The 21,129-nt window shown below is 42.2% G+C and overlaps 1 protein-coding gene across 1 annotated transcript in view; it reads left to right on the forward strand.

Annotated features, from left to right (window-relative positions):
- LOC145411350 (uncharacterized) overlaps positions 1-21,129 on the forward strand; it is a 128,336-nt gene that overhangs the window by 36,552 nt on the left and 70,655 nt on the right. The window contains exons 2-5 of the mRNA XM_080281376.1: positions 2,336-2,432; positions 3,898-4,008; positions 7,793-8,007; positions 8,613-8,737. Coding sequence (XP_080137502.1) covers positions 2,336-2,432; positions 3,898-4,008; positions 7,793-8,007; positions 8,613-8,737 — 548 coding nt within the window. The remainder of the gene's footprint in view (positions 1-2,335; positions 2,433-3,897; positions 4,009-7,792; positions 8,008-8,612; positions 8,738-21,129) is intronic.

A 21,129-nucleotide genomic window follows, 5' to 3' on the forward strand; every position in this document is an offset into this window, starting at 1 on the left:
TTGTTTTTGGTCGAGTTTCCTTGTTTGTTTCTTTGTTTCTGGTTTTCTATGTTAGCAGCATTACGGAAAAATGACTGAATGAAATTACCGGAAACTTTCAGGATATGTGGGCACTGGTCCCAAAAGAAAGTGATTAAATTTTGAAGGTAATCAATGACCCTGAAAGGTCAAACTCAAGGTCACGGATATTCAGAGGGCTATAACTTGAAACCGGTTGAAGATAGAGATATTTACTATTATCATCATACAGGAATTCCTATATGGGATTTCATTTGGCACCAAGACCTTTGATCTTGAGTGATCGTGAAAGGTCAAACTCAAGGTCACGGATATTTCTGTTATCAAGACATAGGGAGTCTCATATGGGCTTTCATTTGGCATCTTTGACTTCGAGTGACCTTGAAAGGTTAAACACCAGATACGGATTTTCAGAGGGCTATAACTTGGGCGGTTGAAAATGAAACAAGTGGTGCCAGGCACAACAAATCTCGCCTGAAAGCAACCATTTTATTTTCAACCGTTTTCAAGTTATATCCTTTGAAAATCTGTGCTCTTGCATTTGACTTTCAGTCATTCAAGGTCAAAGGTCATGATACCAAATGAAAGCCCATATGAGACTTCTATATGTCCATAATAGTAAATATCTCTATCTTCAACCAGTTTCTAGTTATAGCCCCCTGAATGTTCGTGACCTTGAGTTTGACCTTTCAAGGTCACTTAAGGTCAAAGGTCATAGTACTAGTGAAAAATCCTCATGAGACTTCCTAATGTCGACAATAATGAATATCAATCTTCAAGTTTCGAGTGTTATAACTCGAAACTTGAAGATTGAATAACCGTGACCTTGAGTTTGACCTTTGAGGGTCACTTAAGGTCAAAGGTACTGGTATCAATGAAATGCCCATCTGGGACTTCCTGTATGTTGATAACAGTAAATAGCTATCTGCAACCACTTTCGAGTTATTCTATCTATCTCTATCTATCTATAGCCCGACGCCCTAATCCCGCAAAGGGTGGCTGCAGACAAAACGCCTCCAAGTCGCTCTGTCACCCACCATTTGACTACCCTCCCCCCAACTCATCCCCCCCTCCCTCATATACCTCTCAACTCCATCCCTCCACCTCATCCTCGGTCTACCTTTCCCTCTCCCTCCCTCCACCTCACCTACATACACCCTCTTAGTCAGTCTTTCATTCTCCATTCTCTTCACATGTCCAAACCACCTCAGTGTATTTCTCCTAATCTTCTCACCCACATCCACATCCACCCCACAGCGTTCCTTCACTTCTTCATTCGTCAACCTGTCCCTCCACATCACTCCACATGCTCCTCTCAAGTAACTCATTTCCACTGCTCTCACTCTTGACTTGTTCCCCTCTTGCAAGGTCCATGCCTCACTTCCATACGTCAGGGTAGGGATCACAATACTATCATGCAGTGACTTCTTAACTTCCATACTCACCTCCCTATTTCTCATCACTGCTTTCGAGTTATTGCCCCCTGAATATCCATGACCTTGAGGTTACCTTTCAAAGTCACACAAGGTCAAACGTCTTGGTGCCAAATGAAAGCTCATATGGGAGTTCTGTTATCATGCAATGGTAGATATCTCTATCTTGAACCGGGTTCAAGTTATAGCCCTCTAAATATCCGTGACCTTGATTTTGACCTTTCAGGGACACTCGATGGCAAAATTTAATCATTTTTTCAAGGGACCAATGACCACATATCCTGAAATTTCATGCAATTTCATCCAGCCGTTTTTCCGTAATGTTGCTAACTAACAAAGAAACAAAGAAATAACCAAAGAAACTTGAACAAAAACAATACATCGCCAGACTCCGTCCGGGCGCGGTAATACCTGCTGTCGGGCGAGGTTAGTTGTGCCTGGCACCACTTGTTCGGCTCCAAGAAACTCAGCAGTCAAACAGTAAATCTACCACAAGTCTCTTACACTAAAGTGGCCCAGATTTTCGTCTCTTTGGAGCTTATAGACGACTGGCAAATACAGACAAAGCTAAGGCTCTACATTCATTCCACAGCACTTCTTCATGACCAGGATCATATTCTAGTACTCACCAAGTATTACAACTAAGCAATTAAGATGGAGGGAAGAGAGTTTTAGTCCAAGTTAGAATAAAAGGAGTACAGTTCGGTATTTGGGCAAACTAAGAGAGGGACGAGGCAGATATAAAGACAGTTGCATTACCTTTAGTCCAGCCAGTATTATTTTACTCAGTGAGACATGGAAAGTACTGATTCCTACTGCAATGGCATTCGTGTTGTCGATAGGCATTATTCTAACCCTTCTTCCTCTCTTTCGTATGTGCACAGGCTGATGCTGAGACCGGGAGGGGTCGGACCTACAAGGAGTTATGTGATCTGGTGCCTAGGGTGGCCGGGGGTCTGGTGGCCGGTGGGGTGAAACCAGGTAATATTAGCTTTACTGAGCTCATGTTGTGACTCTACTGTGCCCATGTCGAGATTTAACTGGGCTCACGTTGTGACTTTACTGAGCTCCTGGTGTGCCTTTACTGAAATTTTATTGTGTATATGATTACTTGCTAACGCTTTTACATTTTACTGAGCACATGTTGTGACTTCGCTGAACTCGTGTTGTAATTTTACTGAGCTCGTATTGTGACTTCACTGAGCTCATGGGGTGATTTTTATCGAGTTCATGTTGTGACCTTACTGAGCTTACGTTCTGACTTCGCTGAGCTCTTGTTGTGGCTTACTGAGCCCATGTTGTGACTTTACTGAGCTCATGTTGTGTACTTGATTGCACGCTAACACTTTTATATATCTTTGACAAAAATCCTAAACCTCTTTCAATTCAGCCGATGGTCAGGTGTAGTCAGAATAGATGGTTGAATTTGACTAGTAACCAGGGAGATTCATTCTTACCTCGTAAACAAGGCTTATCAAATTCCGTTAACTATAACTTTATATAAAAAACTGTGAGGGTGGCCCATTACCTTAGCGTCTTTACCTTTGCGATTTACTTTTGAGTATTGCAGGTTGATATCCTTTGTACGTTATTTATGCAGAGTATGACGATGTTTGAAGAGTTATATAACATACAAGAGGCCAGTAAGGTGTTATTAGTCATATAATTTGCTAAGGAATAGGTGTTAGGGAGCTTCCTTAACCGACGAGAATACGAGCCCTTATAGAAAGGCTTCAAAGACGGGAAAGCCAACGAACTGCAATTTTCTTCTTTTTTTATGCCCTTCTGAATATTGCAATGGAAAAATAAAATCAGTACTACTGATAGTAATTCCCTGTTGAATATTACCAGGAAAAAATATGATGAATAAAAATTATCATATTTTCCTGTTCAGTATTAGATTTTGGAAAATATGATGAAAAAGACAGATAATATTTCCCTGCTGTACAATATTATGAAAAAAATATATATATATAGGACGAGCTAGACTAATTATTTATTTCCCTGGTACAGACATATGTAAAAAAACAGAATACAGAACTCAAAAAGCGCATAACTCGACCAACGCCTTTATCATACTACTCAGTTTACCGCCAAAATTTTATCAAGTCTCTTTGGCCTATGATCCGCATATCCACAAAATTTCATTTAAATTCATCAATAACTTTTTTGAGACATTGTTGAAAAAAATAAATAAATAAAAGGCCCTGAACCGGGACTTGAACTCAGCTTACCATCAAGATTTAATCAACTCTTTCTTGGCTCATGACCCAAGTATCTTCAAATTTTCACTGAAAACCATCGGTAACTTCTTTATATAGATATCTTGTGGAGAAAAGAAAAAAAAACAAGCAACCAGGCAGATAGGAGTGAATACATAATCTCCAACTCCGTGGTGTAGGTAACTAACTAAATACTTATTAACCTTCAGAATTGCTTTTTTCAGGTGACCACGTCCTTCTCTTGCTACCAACGCACATGGACTACCCGCTCCTCCTGCTGTCCAGCCTTTACTGCGGCGCCGTCTGCGTCCCCATCAGCCCGACTCTAACTCAAGGTACTCTACGCCTCTCACACATGGCCGCATTCTCATTGGCTGACTTTCATGATAATTATTTAACCACATTCAATCCGGTGACATTTTTTTTTTTTATGCTGTATCCTCGCTGCTAACAGACAATTTCATTTAGCCTAGGAGAGACTTTTCAGACAGGAGGGGTTGGGTGTGGCTTTCTTGAACCCTTTAACAATCAGATATTTTCAATAAAATGAGAGAAAAAGGAAAAAAAAAATACAGCACCAAATTGAACAGGTGAACTTGCGTAGTAAATATACGAAGGGATCACTGTTGTTTATCCACGTCTTCGTGGGTGGTAGACATTGCCTGATAACACCTACTATTGATAGTCATTCGTAGAGAGGAATCATAAATGCTAGCCTACCTTGATCGTTCCAGGCCTTCTGCAGTCTCACGTTCTTGAGTTTTCCAGTCCATTTCCACTCTGTTTTCAAAGGTTTTCACATTCTTGACCTTTCCAGTCCTTTTCCAGTCTGTTTTCAAAGGCCTCCACGCTCGGGGCGTTCCTCCCTTAACTACAACGCGTTTACTATAATCTGGCAAAGGTCCCTATCCCCTTTCAGACCAGCTGATGGCCAAGTGTATTCAGACTGTAGGGCTGTTTTGTCTAGTATGACGGGGTTTCACTCTTACCTCATAAAGGAAGGCACATCAAGTTTCATGCAACCACGACTTAGCATTCAAGTTGCAGGCGTGGAAATTTCATGCAACCACGACTTAACATTCAGGTTGTGAGAGGGGCCCCAGTACCGTCAGATATAAACAAACCGACTTCGGATACGGTAATAGATTCCACGTAATTACTGTTCTAGATGTGCACATGCACAATCGCAGCCTTGCCATTGATTTCTTAACCCCTTGAATCCGGGTGACAACATGTATGTTACCTCCAGGCAATTTTATTAAACCAAAGAGAGTCCCTCGGTAGTCAAGGGGTTAGTGAAGGATATCTAGCCCTTTCAGTTGCAAAAGTTTCCTCCAAGCAGAGTGAAATCGTCTAGATAACAAAAATAAACTGGAGGCCCCCCAAGGGAGAAATCACACCAGCCGCGAGCCGATACATATCTAGGGCGGCTCGGAATATGACCTTGACCTTGGCCTTTTTTCAACAGTTTCGAACTTGTAGGAGAGTTTCATCTATACTGCATGCCTGTAAAATTTAGTGATGATATCTTGAGCGGTTGCGAAGTTATTGTTGTAATATACACACAGACCTTGACCTACTTTCACCAATTTCGAACTCGTGGGAAAATTTCATCCCTACTACACACCTGTAAATTTTCATGATGATATCCTGAGCAGTTGCGAAATTATCGTGCTAACAGACACATAGACAGACACACAAACTGAAAATAATACTCGTTAGAGATTTTCATCCCTACTATACACCTGTAAAATTTTGTGATGATATCTTCAACGGTTACACAGTTATCATGGTAACAGAACACACACCTTGACCTACTTTCACCAATTTCGAACTCGTGATCGATTTTTTCCCTACTACACACTTGTAAAATTTTGTGATGATATCTTGAGCGGTTGCGAAGTTATCATGCTAAAACACACACACACACACACACACACACACACCGCTCGCTGGTGCAGTGGTAACGTTCCCGCTTGCCAACTGGTGGACGGGAGTTCGCGCCTCGCTCAGATTGCGAAAAGTTTCACTGACGAAGTGGGTGGTTACTGTCCCCCTTGAGCAAGGAGACGGGTGTGTGCGTGTGTGAAGGTCACAGCCTTGCCCCTAGATCGGACTATATGAGCTCTCAGCTCCCTTCCGGGAGGGTAAAAGCTGACCATCACGACCATCAAGTGATCCTGACCGACCCGGTGAATTACACATACACACACAAATTGAAAACAATACCAGCTTCGCTAACGCGGCCAGTAAAAATACAGCACCCAACTGAGGGGGTTACACAGGTGTGGGTTTCCTGTACACCAGGAAACCATTTACTACGCTGGGTGGTAACCATATAACCAAATTTTGGCACCTGGTGGTTTAGTGGGTAATTATTGTGCTCCAATCGGATTGAGCTGGTGAAGGTTTATATCCAAGGGATGGTTGGGGTTTATTGCTCACGTAATGCCACTCAGGGATGAATGAGGTTGGTCACTCTCATCTTAAATGTCAGGACCAACTGCCTGGCCCCGGGCTTCTACGCTCCTCATGGGGCAACGTAGGATTGGATGATGGATGGATGGATGGATGGATTGCTTTAGGATCATGAATTCAATGCAGCAGTTTTAGCATCTGTATATATCCCATCTTAGCCTTCAGTATACTCAGCGATTTATCTTTGCCTGTTTCACCTAAGTATCCTCTAGTGTTTGATTGGTGCAAATTACGTCGACACTGAGAAATTAAAAATAACATATCGTACGAGAATTTTTACGTGATACGAAAAACAAAGGCCCAAAAGAAGGGCTACGAAGTCTTTTATGCAAAGAAAGGGGGGGAGGGGAGATTTGACATTCTTTTTACCCGAGTCACTGTAGTACATCGGGGAGTTGTTTATACATCTTTTATTCATCCTGACTACGAAATCAGAAATGGTTTGATGGTTGTGGTAATATTCAAAATGACTGAAAATATTTTGCTCTGGGAATATTGCTATAACTTAAAATTTTCAGTCTTTTTGAACGTGATTTTTATTTTTTCCTGGGGGGCTTTCATCAACTTTATTCAACCTATATGGCTGGGTTCCTGTTCTTTACAGACTAGAAGACGTCTTTAGACGGACGTGCAAAACTCTGATTATATCTTGTATTCTAGCTACAGTCAGACGATTTATTTAGCATCTGAGTAGCTGACATCCTCTGACAAGGAAAATTCGGTCAAAAGTACAGATTTTGCCACAACTGTGGCCAAACCTTGAAAATTGGTGAAGTTCCATAGCTATAGGAAAACCAAACTTTTAACCTGAAAGGATGAAGGTTTCAAGGTCAAGGCTAAGGTTGGCAGGAGTACGAATGTCAATCTCCTCAACCAAGGTTTAGACTCAAACAGGTTTGGTGCCGAAATTATCCACTAAAAGACAGTGCCACACGTAGAGGTCCACAAAATCCAACAAGTCACTTGGTCATGTATATGAGCTCGTAATGCTAGTCACATATCTGAGAGATTCGCTTACACATCGAGGTGCTTAGGGCATAAGTTATTATGAGTGTCTTACTAATGGATAATGCTAATGAGACCAATGTGACTGTACAGTTTCTAATGACCAAAACAGAACAGTTGCTTTGGTATCCTGGTAAAAATTTGTGTTTCTGCTAAAGAATTTATTGAAAAGGTGAGGAATACAAACTCATGCATACTAACAGTGTTTGTACTGAACCTGGGAAGTTGATAAGTATTACATGTTTAAGGTGAATCATTGTGTTTGCCTTTTCTTTTTTTTAATAGTCCATTAGCAATAACGATAACCAGTGGCGCTTGTTACGATACAATGCCAGTTCCCGCTTCAAGTTCATTAATTTCTTCATTTCGATTAAGTATTTTCTTTTTAATTCTTGCTGTATCTAGACGATTTTATTCAATTCAAGAAAGGCCTCCCGTGCTGAAGGGGTTAACTAGGGATGCATCCTATCTCTCCAGTTCGGAGAGTTGAATATCGTATAAGGATGACAAGAACAAAACAGAAAATACATGGGATGCAAGAGGTTAAAATATGTGACCTGTGTTATCTGTTCACGATAACGAATCCATCTCTCTCTTTCTCTCTCTCTCTCTCTCTCTCTCTCTCTCTGTCCCTAGATGAGCTTGTCCACGCCCTGAAGGTGAGCGAAGCGAAGTGGGCCCTGGTGCACGAGGCCTCCACCGATATATTGGCCGGGGCACGAAATAAGCTACCTGAAGGAGGTGTGAGGGGCGTGTGGGTGGTGGAGGCAGATAGCACACGTCCACGCCCACAATACACGCCATCCCTCGCCACCCTTGCCTCTCACCATTCTGTCCCTCCTGTCACCAAGGTTACTATATTTCTTTGTTTACCATCGTCCTTTCCTCTTATTCTTATTCTTCTTTATCCTCATCTTTTTTCTTCTACTTTCATCATCATCTTCATCTTCTTCTTCTTCTTCTTCTTCTAAAACTCCTGTGCTCGTATCTATCAAGTCTCCTAGGCTAATGTTTAGTATAAGATTCATTGTTTATGCTTTTAACCCCTTCTATCCAGAGACACACGTCTGACTGCACCTTTGTCATCTCCCGGAGATTTACTTAACCCAAGGAAGGACAGTGAACTGGAGATGTTAGATATAGCCGTTATTAAAGGCTACTTTATTATACGCTGCTTTACTACTAGATGGCCTTCCTAACTTGAATAAAGCATGTCTGGTGGCTGCCTGAATAAGTGTTAAATCTACGTCATACTACTGCTGAGGTTAATTAAAACATCCAAACAAATTTTGCCCCCAAACAGAGTGAATTAATAACGTGAGAAAATATGACAAAGCTAAATTATTCATCACCATTATTCACTGTATGGAGAATTGGTTGTCGTAAAAACTGGGCTGAGATCCTGTATGAACACATCCCCTGATTTTTTTTTCTTTTTTTTCCCGGGTGCACACAGGTAGAGTGGGCCCCTCACGTGAGTCGGTGGGTGGGGATGATGCTGTTCTCCTCTGGCACCACAGGGCAGCCCAAGGGAGTGCTGATCACACATCAGGCCCTCTTGCTGGATCTCGTACGCAGGCCGTGAGTTTATGTGTTTCTCCATGGACTCAAAAAAATTAGTGATGATGATGATGGTGATGATGATGGTGGTAATGATGATGATGATGATGATGATGGTGATGATGATGATGATGATGAAATCTTCAAAGTCAGGACTTGAACTAAATTTGACTTTCTTTTTGATAAACATTATATCGTTACAGTAGGATGATGTCTCTGTAGTTCTTCTATTTTCCTCAGAATATCCAGACAAAAATTAAATTTAGGAGAAACATTTGGAACGGAAGGGGTTAAAAACATAACAAGACCAATTTTTCTAGTGTGATGACGGCACTTGGTGTTTGGGTGTATAACTGCTAGTGTTGGGGTGTATCAGTGCTAGTGTTCGGGTGTATCATTGTGTCACGAGTTGGCGCGATTAAGTATTTGGATAAACTCGTGACATTAACTTTGGTAGGAAACCGCAAATTCTAGTGGAATCCCAGTATTTATCACTCAGTTTAACTGCCACGTATTCACCCGATCGGGAGTGTTTTTCAGGACATTTTTCATTATTTCATAAGCGATCGTCCTTGTGCGCGATGTTAGCACCTTTTGCTGAGTGAATTGCGGGTGTTCATCGCTCACACTCGTTGGCCGTTAGCAATTGCGGCCATGACACTCGCCTCTCTCCCACAATTTGTATCAGTCAAGATTTGAGCGCCGTGGAAGCAGGTAGTGTGTGTGGTGGCGTCTTTCCTCAGCAACGATGCCTAGTTTCCGCTGCCACCATTGAATTCCCACCTAGCATGATTGGCGAGAGACTCAGCGTGTGCACCGTCCTTCCTCAGCAACGATGCCTAGTCATCCGCTTTGTCCACTTTTCTGACCAATATTTCTTCTCGTTTTTTCCTAGGTTTAAGAGTTTAGCATTTGAGTGAGCGAGTGAGTGCGATCTCCTTATTTTCATTCATCTTGAGACTCATGTAACATAAATTTATTTTATTGTAATCAATAAATTTAACGGTTCTTTTTCTTTGAGCTTAATGTAATGTAAACTCATGTTTTATTTTCCATATTAAGCTTATTCTAGTTGCAGTTTCTAGTTTGCATAAACGTTTTGCATTATTCACAACTGGTACTTAGGCCAGTTCTTTTGTATTAACCTTAAAATCCGTTGTGCAACCAGGAGTTAATGCATCAGCAAGAACCTATTTATCATTAATAGCATTAGTTATTGATTGTCAGGGGTGGAGTTACTTTCTCCAGAGGCCAACAGTAATAACAAACAGCATTTGTGAGTAATTAGTCTCTGCTGTGTACTGTTCAGAAAGTTTATAAATTCTCGTCCTTAGAGAATCGGCGAAGTAAGCTGGCATAAAGTAATCATTGCTTGATTTTCACAAGACAATTCATTGTCCTGTTGTCAAGTATTATTGAATAATATTCTTTAATACTGTATACACATAAAAACCCTGTGATATTTGGCAACCTCATTCCAGGATATTAACTCCTAGCTTTAAAGCTATTCACGAGATAATACTCACTCGGTATTTATCAATAAAGTCTATAGGCACTATCTTACTGGTGATTATTGATTCAGTTCTATTAATTTACATAATAGTTTTCACAGTCAGTTGTTTGTTTAATTTTCTTTCTTTACCAGTTTAATTAGATAAAACTGGTCACCACTAACCTGTGCCTATATTCTTTATTCTTGATTATTGGCATCTTTCCTCGCAAAAGTGCAGTCAGTAATGAGTCGCTAGTTTATTTAGATTGAGTTAGCATCATGTCTACCAGCGTCTATGTACAGGAAGCCAAAGATATGGGGCTTACAGACCCCACAGAAGTAAAGAATTATGTCCTCTCTCGGCTTAGTCATGAGCAGCAACATGAGAGTGATGCTCGTGAAGAACGTAGAATCCAACGCGAACAAGAGCGAGAACAGCGCAAACACGAGCGAGAACAGCGTGAACACGAGCGAGAACAGCGTGAACATGAGCAAAAACAACGTGAACTCGAGTTAGAACATGAGTGAGAACAACGTGAGGAACGAGAGAGAGAACGTCAATACGAGTTACAACAATGCGAGAGAGAACAAGAACACGAACGTGCCGAGTGAGAAGCACGCGAAAAACATGAATATGAAATGTTGAAGCTCAAGCGAGATTCCTTGGCTTCAGACACATCTGGTGCAGTTGGCCCAAGCTCCACGAGCACTATCCCTGTACATATTATGGCGACCCCACACATCAAGCTTCCCCCATACAAGGCGAGCGAATCGAGCCATACATAGCTCGTTTTGAAGACATGGCTCAACTGTACCAACTGGATGATGCAGCTAAGCGGCTTCAGTTTCTTAGCCTGTTTGAGGGCCCTGCCCTTGATATTCTCCACAGAAATCATGGAGACAATCTCACGTATGAGATGATGAAGGCCACACTTGTCAATGCGTACGGTCTTACAGTTGACAACGTCAAGAGTCAATTCATTAGGGTGCATTTACAGGAAAGTGAGACTGCCGTTCAGTTTCTTGACTGGCTTACTACTTACTTAGATGAGTGGATGGAGAAAGATGAAACTCCTTCTACACATGAGGGGATAATTGACCTTATGCTGCACATGCAGCTGGAAAAGTCGTGGCCTACTGAACTTATGGCTCTGCTTAAGATCTGCCAGGTAAAGGATGCCAGCCAAATGGTGAAGAAGGCTGATGCATTTTTCACTGCATATGGGTATCAAACTCGCAAGCAGCATACCTGGAACAGGAAAGCTGATCAGTCTGGGAAACCGTCTCAGACTGAACCCCAGCAACAAGGCCGTTCTCAGAATAATGGCCAAGGTCCAAAGCCCCAGAGGAAGGACCAGGGGCAAAGCACTCAGAAACCTGAGTGGAAGAGGTACAACAAGTACCCTGACCAGAAGCAGTATCAGCCACGCAACTGACCGTCAGGACTGTCCTTTTCAGCACCAGCTCAAGTGACTAGGAGGCAGGAGGCGAATGCAGCCTTCATTCCTCAGCAGCAGCATGGTGGTCACGTCCCTACCAGTACGGGTACTCCCCCACAGTTCTCTAGTCCCACAGCGACAGTGAACCACCCTCCACAGATGGCCAATGTTCCATCTCCCCAGGCAGTGAGTACGACCCCTCAGGTATCTAATTCTCAGGGAACCATGTTTGGCCACATCATTTATTCAGCAGCCTAATCAGTGGATAGCTACTTTCTCCACAGGCCCTCCCACAGGTGACACTGCCTTCCTTGTTCAGCCAGGGTTTGTGGGAGGCATTCCTGTGAAGGTCCTGAGAGACACTGGTTCCTCAGGTTGCTCTGTCAGGCAGAGTCTAGTTCGGCCTGAGCAGTACACAGGTCGACAGATCCAAGCTAACCTTATTAATGGATCAGTGAGATTGTTCCCTGAGGCACGTATCCAGGTGGCATCTCCATTTTACACTAGTACGACAGTTGCAGTTGTCATGCCAGAACCCTTATTTGAGCTTATCATAGGCAATATTCCAGGTGCCAAGCGTAGTTGAACCAAAGATGACACTACTCAGACTTTGGCTGGAGTAACATGAGCCATGGCTGAGGCTCCAAACTGTGTCATCCCAGTGACCATTGAATTCCCGCAAGATCCAATGTGTAGCCAAGTTGTTGTCCAAGAACAACGCTCTGACCCGACACTTGCTGCCGTGCGAAAGAAACAAAAGGGTAGAGTGATAAAGTATTCACAGGGAGGTCAAGCCAAGTTCCTTCGCAAGCAAGGACGGCTCTACCGTGAGTCACGAACACCCGAGGGTGAGGTTCGACTGCAGTTTGTCGTTCCCACAAAGCACCACAAAGCAGTGTTAGAATGGGGTCATTCTTCAGCCTCAGGAGATCACATGGGCAAAAGGAAGACCCAGGGCCGTATCCGAGCTGACTTTTTCTGGCCAGGGATGGGACAAGACATAGATAGTTTTGTGCGTTCCTGCAATGTGTGTCCACGTAGCACGAATCAGGGACATGTCCTTCCTGTCCCGTATGAATCCACACCCATAATCTCAGAGTCAGTTGAGAGACAGGGCAGTGGTAATGTGGGTGCAGACCTGATGTCTCGCCTGTTGGCCCCACAGGACACATCATGTCCAGGGCCTGTACATACATGTACACCATAAGTTAACCCCTAAAACGCGGGGCATCGCGTTTGCGATGCTCGCCGAAAAGGACATAACGGCGGATCATCGCGTTTGCGATTCGAGTTAATTTTGAATAAACACGGGCAAGGATGTTCCAGCTGGTATTGTCTATCAGTACCACCACCCTTTAGCTACAATTAGCATACTTTACCTTTGTATTACTGACCTCCGTTGTTGCCAAGTATCGCGTTTTTCCCCCCTCCCCCCCCACCACGGCCTGGCCAGCCTGGCTGTGATACATGGCAGCACTCTGACTTCTCAGAACTGTAAATCTGCGCTCTCCTCTCACAAGCAGTTTATGCTAATAGGAAACGCTTGTTTACTCAGTTGTCACACTAGCTTTTTTTCGCACGGTTTGCCCCTGTTTAGCGTCAGTTTACCGCAGGCTTTCAAAGTGACATTATGGCGAGTTTTAGCTCTTCCGAGACAGTGCGAGCAGCCAACAGGAACGAGAATAAAGTGACGGGCATAAGGCAGAATAAAAAGCACGCTGCGGTGATCTTTTGGGAAGTAACATGATTGAAAATAATGTAGTATACGTGTTTTTAGCTGTGAAAATGGAAATGTTTGTTGAGTGACGGGAAGACCGCCCCCATGCTGCATGTCGGCTGTACACTTCTTTGATTTTAGCCTTATTTTCAGTGTTATTGTACAAATACGGATTCCAAACTACCTGTACGTTGTAGTATAAAGTTTACTGTGACAGAATGAGGCTGTGGTAGAGGGGGAAACCGGGTTGCTGGAGGTGCAAAAGTGAAGATTTTGTTACCCATGTCTGCAAGTCTCCACAAGTCCTTGGGTAGTCCACGAAGGCTCAACACCTGTCTCTGGAGAAAGCTGAATGTAAGTACTATCTGCCATACCAAGTATAATGTGCTAGGGTTAATCTCTGATTTTTGGCTAATATTTTCCTACAGGTTCTCAGACCGCGATCGAATGCCACCACCCGGGGGGGGGCGGCTGTCCATTGGCCGCGCATTAGGGGTTAAGGGGGAAGTTTGAGAACTCTGCAGAGCCAGTCCGAGGCTGTGTATGAATTACCTTGTGGAATGTCTCGAGCTGTGGGCCTCTGAGGATTCCCAGAGAATGCACAATATCCACACGAGTGTTCACACCCACGGTGGGTGTTAAAACATGACCTGCCCAAGATTGTGTAGCGATTCTCAGCTTCCTGTCATTAATCGAAAGTGTAGAGTTAGGTTAACCAGTAAACTGCCCGTTCTAAGAGATTTGAGCAATTCAAGAACTGACACATTTCCTGGTCAATAATGTTAGGTTAACTAGTAAACCCCCCGTTCTAAGAGATTTGAGCAATTCAAGAACTGGCACGTTTCCTAGTTAATAAGCATTAACCAGTAAACTATAAGGATCCTGAAAGATTTGTGAATCCTAAGACTACATTTCCTGGTTAATAATGACATAAGTACTGATTGCTAGGCAAAGAAAGAGAAATACACTTTTGATGCTCCATCTTGATTCCTTTCACAGGTGTAGCTGGCGGGTGCAGCATTGCTGTGCAGAACAGCTGATCGTCCCTGACACATGCTGCCGCCTCTTCTCTTCTGCCTCATCGTCATCATTTATTATTGATTTGCATTACATGAATTTACATGTAGGTACAGTTACACCACAACTGTCACACCTACACCATGTATTATGTACATCATGCTACATAACAATTAGTTGTTAATGTAAATGTAGTGAACTTTTCGCTCAGTTTGACCTGAGTACAGGATTTTTCACCGTTGTCACGGAGTTTTTCCCCCAAGCTTGCTTCTATTAACGTAAATACGAGTTTTTTTTCGCTCACTGGCAACTATGACTTTTTCCTGTAGCAGCATAGCACACACACACCACAGTGTGAATCTTGTTTGACTGAGTTAGGATTTATATGTATGTATATTGAAATTTTTTTCCTGAGAAAAAAATTTCATTTTTGATGGGGCATAATGTCACGAGTTGGCACGATTAAGTATTTGAATAAACTTGTGACATTAACTTTGGTGGGAAACCGCGAATTCTAGTGGAATCCCAGTATTTATCACTCAGTTTAACCGCCACATATTCACCCGATCGGGAGTGTTTTTCAGGATATTTTTCTTTATTTCATAAGTGATCGTCCTTGTGCGCGATGTTAGCACCTTCACTGAGTGAATTGCGGGTGTGCATCGCTCACACTCCTTGGCCATTAGCAAGTGCAGCCACGACATTCGCCTCTCTCCCACAATTTGAATCAGTCAAGATTTGAGTGCCGTGGAAGCAGGTAGTGTGTGTGGCAGCGTTCTTCCTCAGCAATGACGCCTAGTTCCCGCCGCCGCCGTTTAATTGCCACCTAGCATGATTGGCAAGAGACTCAGCATGTGCACCGTCCTTCCTCAGCAACTACACCCAGTCATCCGCTTTGTCCACTTTTCTGACCAGTATTTCTTTTCGTTTTTTCCTAGGTTTAAGAGTTTAACTTTTGAGTGAGCGAGTGAGTGCGGTCTCCTTATTTTAATTCATCTTGAGACTCATGTAACGTAAATTTATTTTGTTGTAATCAATAAATTTAACGGTTCTTTTTCTTTGAGCTTAGTGTAATGTAAACTCGTGTATTATTTTCCATATTAAGCTTATTCTAGTTCCAGTTCCTAGTTTGCATAAACGTTTTGCATTATTCACAACTGGTACTTAGGCCAGTCCTTTTGTATTAACCTTAAAATCCGTTGTGCAACCAGGAGTTAATGCATCAGCAAGAGCCTGTTTATCATTAATAGCATTAGTTATTGATTGTCAGGGGAGGAGTCACTTTCTCCAGAGGCCAACAGTAATAACAAACTGCATTTGTGAGTAATTAGTCTCTGCTGTGTACTGTTGAGAAAGTTTATAAATTCTTGTCCTTAAAGAATCGGCGAAGTAAGCCGGAATAAAGTAATCATTGCTTGATTTTCACAAGGCGATTCGTTGTCCTGTTGTCAAGTATTATTGAATAATATTCTTTAATATTGCATATCATAAAAACCCTGTGACACATTGCTAGTGTTCGGGTGTATAACTGCTAGTAATGGGGTGTAAAACTGCTAATGTTGGGGTGTATCATTGCTATTGTTGGGGTGTATAACTGCAAGTATTGGCGTGTATAGTTACTAGTGTTGGGGTGAATAACTGCTGGTGTTGGGGTGTATCATGACTAGTGTTGAGGTGTATAACTGCTGGTGTTAGAGTGTATAACTGCTAGTGTTGGGTGTATCATAGCTATTTTGGGGTGTATCATTGTTAGTGTTGGGGTGTATAACTGCTAGTGTTGGGGTGTATAACAACTAGTGTTGGAGTGTTTAATTGCTAGTGCTGGGATGTAGAATTGCCAGTGTCGGGGTGTATCATTGCTAGTGTTGGGGTGTATCATTGTCAGTGTTGGGGTGTGTAACTGCCAGTGTTGGGGTGTATCATTGTCAGTGTTGGGGTGTGTAACTGCTAGTGTTGGGGTGTATCACTGTTAGTGTTGGGATGTATCATTACTAATGTTGGGGTGTATCATTGCTAGTGTTGGGGTGTATCATTGCTTGTGTTGGGGTGCATCATTGCTTGTGTTGGGGTGTATCATTGCTCCTGTAGTGTTGGGTGTATCATTCTTGGTGTTGGGGTGTATCATTGCTAGTGATGGGGTGTATCATTGCTTGTGTTGAGGTGTATCATTACTCGTGTTGGGGTGTATCATTGTGTTGGGGTGTATAACTGCTAGTGTTGGGGTGTTTTCTCTTCCAATTCCACCTTAGATGATTCAGGTTCTGTTCCTCCATCACTTACCACCTCTAACTTCCTCATGGCTGACATTAAATTTCTTCAATGAATGCATTCTCAGCCATCACTGGCCTCGATACTAACAAAGCATATGGGCCTGATGCGGTTCCTCCTGCAGTCCTTAAGAACTGTGCTTCTGTGCATACACCCTGCCTGGGTAACCTCTTTCGCCCTTGTCTATCAACTTATACCTTTCCTTCTTCCTGGAAGTTTGCTCCCATTTTGCCTGTCCCAAAGAAGGATGACCATTCCCAGCCCTCTAGCTATCGGCCAATTGCATTAAAACCCTGTATTTCAAAAGTTTTTTTTTTGGTATATCTTTAACAACAAAAATTAAAGCAACATTCCTATCAGAATCTTTCTGACAGTCAGCATGGGTTCCGTCAGGGACTCTCCACTCGTGATCCCCTCACCTACATTTCAGACTCCTGGTCATCCTCCTTTTGGGGCTCTGGCGAAAGCTTTGCCATTGCACCTGACATCTCAAAGGCTTTCGATCGAGTCTGGCATAAGTCTCTAATTTCCAAACTGCCCTCTTATGGTTTCTATCCCTCTATCTGCGCCTTCATCTCTTGCTTGCTTTCTGGTCGTTCTTTAGCTGTTGCTGTAGGTGGCCACCGTTCTTCTCCTAGAGCTATTAATAGAGGTGTCCCTCAGGGCTCTGTCCTATCACCAACTCTCTTCCTATTATTCATCAGTGACCCTCCTAGCTGTAAATTTAACCCTATCCACTCATACACTGATGACTCCACCGTTCACCTTTCCATTTGCTTCCAACAGAGTCCACCTCAACAGTTACTACAACAGGCAAGGGATGAAGCTATGGCACACCTAATGTCTGACTTGACTCATATCTCTGACTGGAGTGAAAGTAATCTTGTTGCTTTTAATACATCAAAAACTCAGTTCTTATATCTTTCAATCTGACAAAGTCTTTCGCAGGAGTATCCTCTAATTTTTAACAATATCCAACTCAATCCTGCATCATCTTTAAACACACTTGGGGTTTCATTCTCGAGGGATTTATCTTGGAAAGATTATATTACCTCTCTTGTAAAATTTGCCTCCAATAGATTAGGTGTGCCATGCCGACTCGTGCCTTCTTTACCCCAGCACAGTTGTTGACTTTATACACTGGTTTTATTCGCCCCCGTGTAGAGTACAAGTCTCTCGTGTGTGGAGGCTCCCCCACATACAGCCTTTTTCAACAAGGTGGAGTCAAAGATCTTTCGTCTCATTAACTCTCCTCCTCTTATTGGTTTCCTTCAACCTCTGTATCTTCGTCGCTTTACCTCATTCCTATTGCTTCTTAAATGGTCATGACTTCTCTGAACTGTCTGCTTGCATCCCATCACCACTACTCCGGGTGCTACAACTAACTCTCATCCCTTTTCTGACCAACTCTCTAATGAAAAAGTTAACCGCTACTTCCGGTCCTTCATTTATGCAGCTATTGCCTATGGCCTCCAGATTTTCAAACGTATTGTATCCAGGCATCTCGAAATGATATGAATGGATCATGAATTTAGGTTTCTATTATCTTGTTTTTGTTTTGTCTTGAAGGGAACAATCTTGCCAGCCTCCGGCCTTTGGTTCCTTCTTATTACAATAAAAAAATAACTGCTAATGTTGGGGTGTATCTGTACAAGTGTTGAGGTGTGTAACTGCTAGTGTTGGGGTGTATCATTGCTAATGTTGGGGGGGTGTCATTTCTAGTGTTGGGGTGTATCATTGCTAGTGTTGGGGTGTATCATTGCTAGTGTTGGGATGTATCATTGCTAGTGTTGGGATGTATCACTGCTAGTGTTGGGGTGTGTCATTGCTAGTGTTGGGGTGTATCATTGCTAGTGTTGGGATATATCATTCCTAGTGTTGGGGTGTGTCAATGGCGGTGTTAGGGTGTGTCACTGCTAGTGTTGGAGTGTATCATTGCTAGTGTTGGGGTGTATAATTACTAGTGTTGTCTGTAGGTGGGATATCGTTGAAAAGGGTGTGATGATATCTGTGTGTTCATGGTTTTACGTGCCTTGATGTGCTGTTTGGCTTTCTCATATAGTGACAGGGGTATTGTTTGTTAGTGTGAGGTGTTGTGTGTACGTTTAGGTTGCCTCATAAATCAGATTGTCTGCCACTCATGTCAATATTGTTACTTAGCCTATGATTTCATCATCCTTTGTGTAATTCTAACGTACACTATGCTGCATGTTTGATCACGAGCGTGTTCTACCTCACTCCCCCCATCCTCCCTTATAGTAGAGTAAGCCGTTCTTTCTGTTGTTCAGAGCAGGATTGTCCCCCTCCTCCCTTATAGTAGAGTAAGCCGTTCTTTCTGTTGTTCAGAGCAGGATTGTCAACTCTTTGTCCCCATGGCTTCATTTGCGCGTCCTTCTTACAAGTTGTATCAAGCTCTGCCGGCCCCTATATAATGAGCTCAGTCTCTGCATTATTGCCACTTAGATCTACTCCTCATTTTGTTCACATCTCTGTCCTCCCCTGTACAGTTGTTATTATTGTGAGTGCTCAGGAAGTCTCCAACCATCTAGCAGCTGTGTAATTTGAGTATAACTGTTATTGCCTTTGTTCTTGTACTGTGTGGCGTAGGGTGTTAATTCTTAGGCCTAGTGAGGTTTTTGTGATTCATGTGTTTTGGGTGTCAGCCCTTATTAATAATATTTTGTATCTGTAATAATATATCTTGCATTCACTGAGTATTATCTAGTATTCTCATTTTATCAGGGCTGACTTAGATAAATTTACTCATGCTGATTTCGTGTTATTAGAGGCTATTGCAGTTAACCATATATTTAACCTGTTTTTTGCCATTACATTATCCTTATGAGTCCTGAATGTTTTGTTGTTAGTTTGAGCATTAAACTTTAACTTGTAATTTTATCTAACTCTTTTGTTTTGAACCTGGAACTTTACGGGACAGTAGTGATTTTTAGTATTCTCACTTACAGTGTACATTATCTTTCTCTGTTCCATAACATAAATTTGGCGACCTCTTATCAGGATATTCAGGATATTATCATAAGGATATTGCTTGATATTTTGCGACTGTGATTTATTCATGATGTCTACTGTTACTACACTTGATGAAGCCAAAGATTTTTTGTCAAATGTGCAAACAGTGTATGATGTAGAAAACAGAACAAAGAATGAACTTAAGCTTGTTGCTCAACAATTGGGAATTGCAGTTCACTCTCATCATTCTAAAGATCAAATTGTTGGCATGATTAATAAAAGCTTGTTTAATGTAACTCCTCCAAATGAGCAAATGCAGATTAAAATAGCTAAGTTACAGCTAGCTCTGCAGGAGGCTCGTGCTAAGGAGGCTGAGTCTCAGGCTAAGGAGGCAGAGTCTCAGGCTCGTATTCAGAAGGCTGAATTTCAGGCAAATGCTCGTATTCAGGAGGCACAGGCACAGGCTCAGGCACAAATTGAACTAGCTAGGATTCAGGCAGACCATGAGTATCGCATGAAACAAAGTGGAACTGGATCATCTAGCTCTGATGATTTTGATATGGCTAAAAATGTTAAACTTGTCCCTCCTTTTAATGAATCTGATTTAACAAAGTATTTTCAGTTGTTTGAGAGGGTAGCTACAGGTTTTAATTCGCTAAAAAAGGATTGGCCAGTACTCCTTCAAACTGTTCTCACCGGTAAAGCTCAAGTAACTTATGCATCTTTGCCTCAGGATCAATCTGATAATTATGATGTAGTTAAGAGCTTGATTCTTAAGGCCTATGAGCTTGTTCCTGAAGCCTATAGAGTAAAATTTAGGATAACTTATAAGCAAGATAAGCAATCCCATGTTGAGTATGCAAAAATCAAAGAAGATCTGTTAGAGCAGTGGTTAAATTCTAAGAATGTGGATTCTGATTTTGACAAATTTAAGCAGATGATTTTGCTGGAGGACTTCAAAAGGTGTATTTATAAAGATGTAAGCCTATATCTTGATGAGAGAAGAATAGATAATTTGTCTGATGCTGCAGTTTTAGCTGATGAATATGTTCTCACTCACAAGAGATATTCAAAAGGAAAAGGGAAAGCTGAGAGTAAGTACGTTGCCTCTACTCAGAGTACAGGTAACAGAAAAGAGAATAAAGATGATGTTTCTCAGGAAGTAAATACCAGCTTCACCTCTAGATTTCAGGAAAGTAATTGTACTTATTGTAGTAAGCTCGGTCATACTACGGAGAAATGTTTCAGGAGACAGCGTGATGTGAACAAAAAGGAGTCTTTAAATATTCAGTCAATTGGTCTAGTGTCCACCCTTGAGAGTTCCCAGAATTCTTTAACTGAGTTAACTGAACCTGCTTTGAGGGGTAAATTAAATTCTCATGATGGAGCTCCTCTTTTGAGCAGTAACGTGGGTGACACTCTCAAGAGTTCTTGTGCTAATTTCCTGTCTGAAGGTTTTGTCAGTCCTCTGGACAGTAATGAAAGGAAATCAGTTAAAATATATCGTGAT

The sequence above is a fragment of the Coenobita brevimanus genome, chromosome 89 (assembly GCF_032717465.1).
Source record: "Coenobita brevimanus isolate Jiangsu-jjx chromosome 89, ASM3271746v2, whole genome shotgun sequence".
In the NCBI taxonomy this organism is placed as follows: Eukaryota; Metazoa; Arthropoda; class Malacostraca; order Decapoda; family Coenobitidae; genus Coenobita; species Coenobita brevimanus.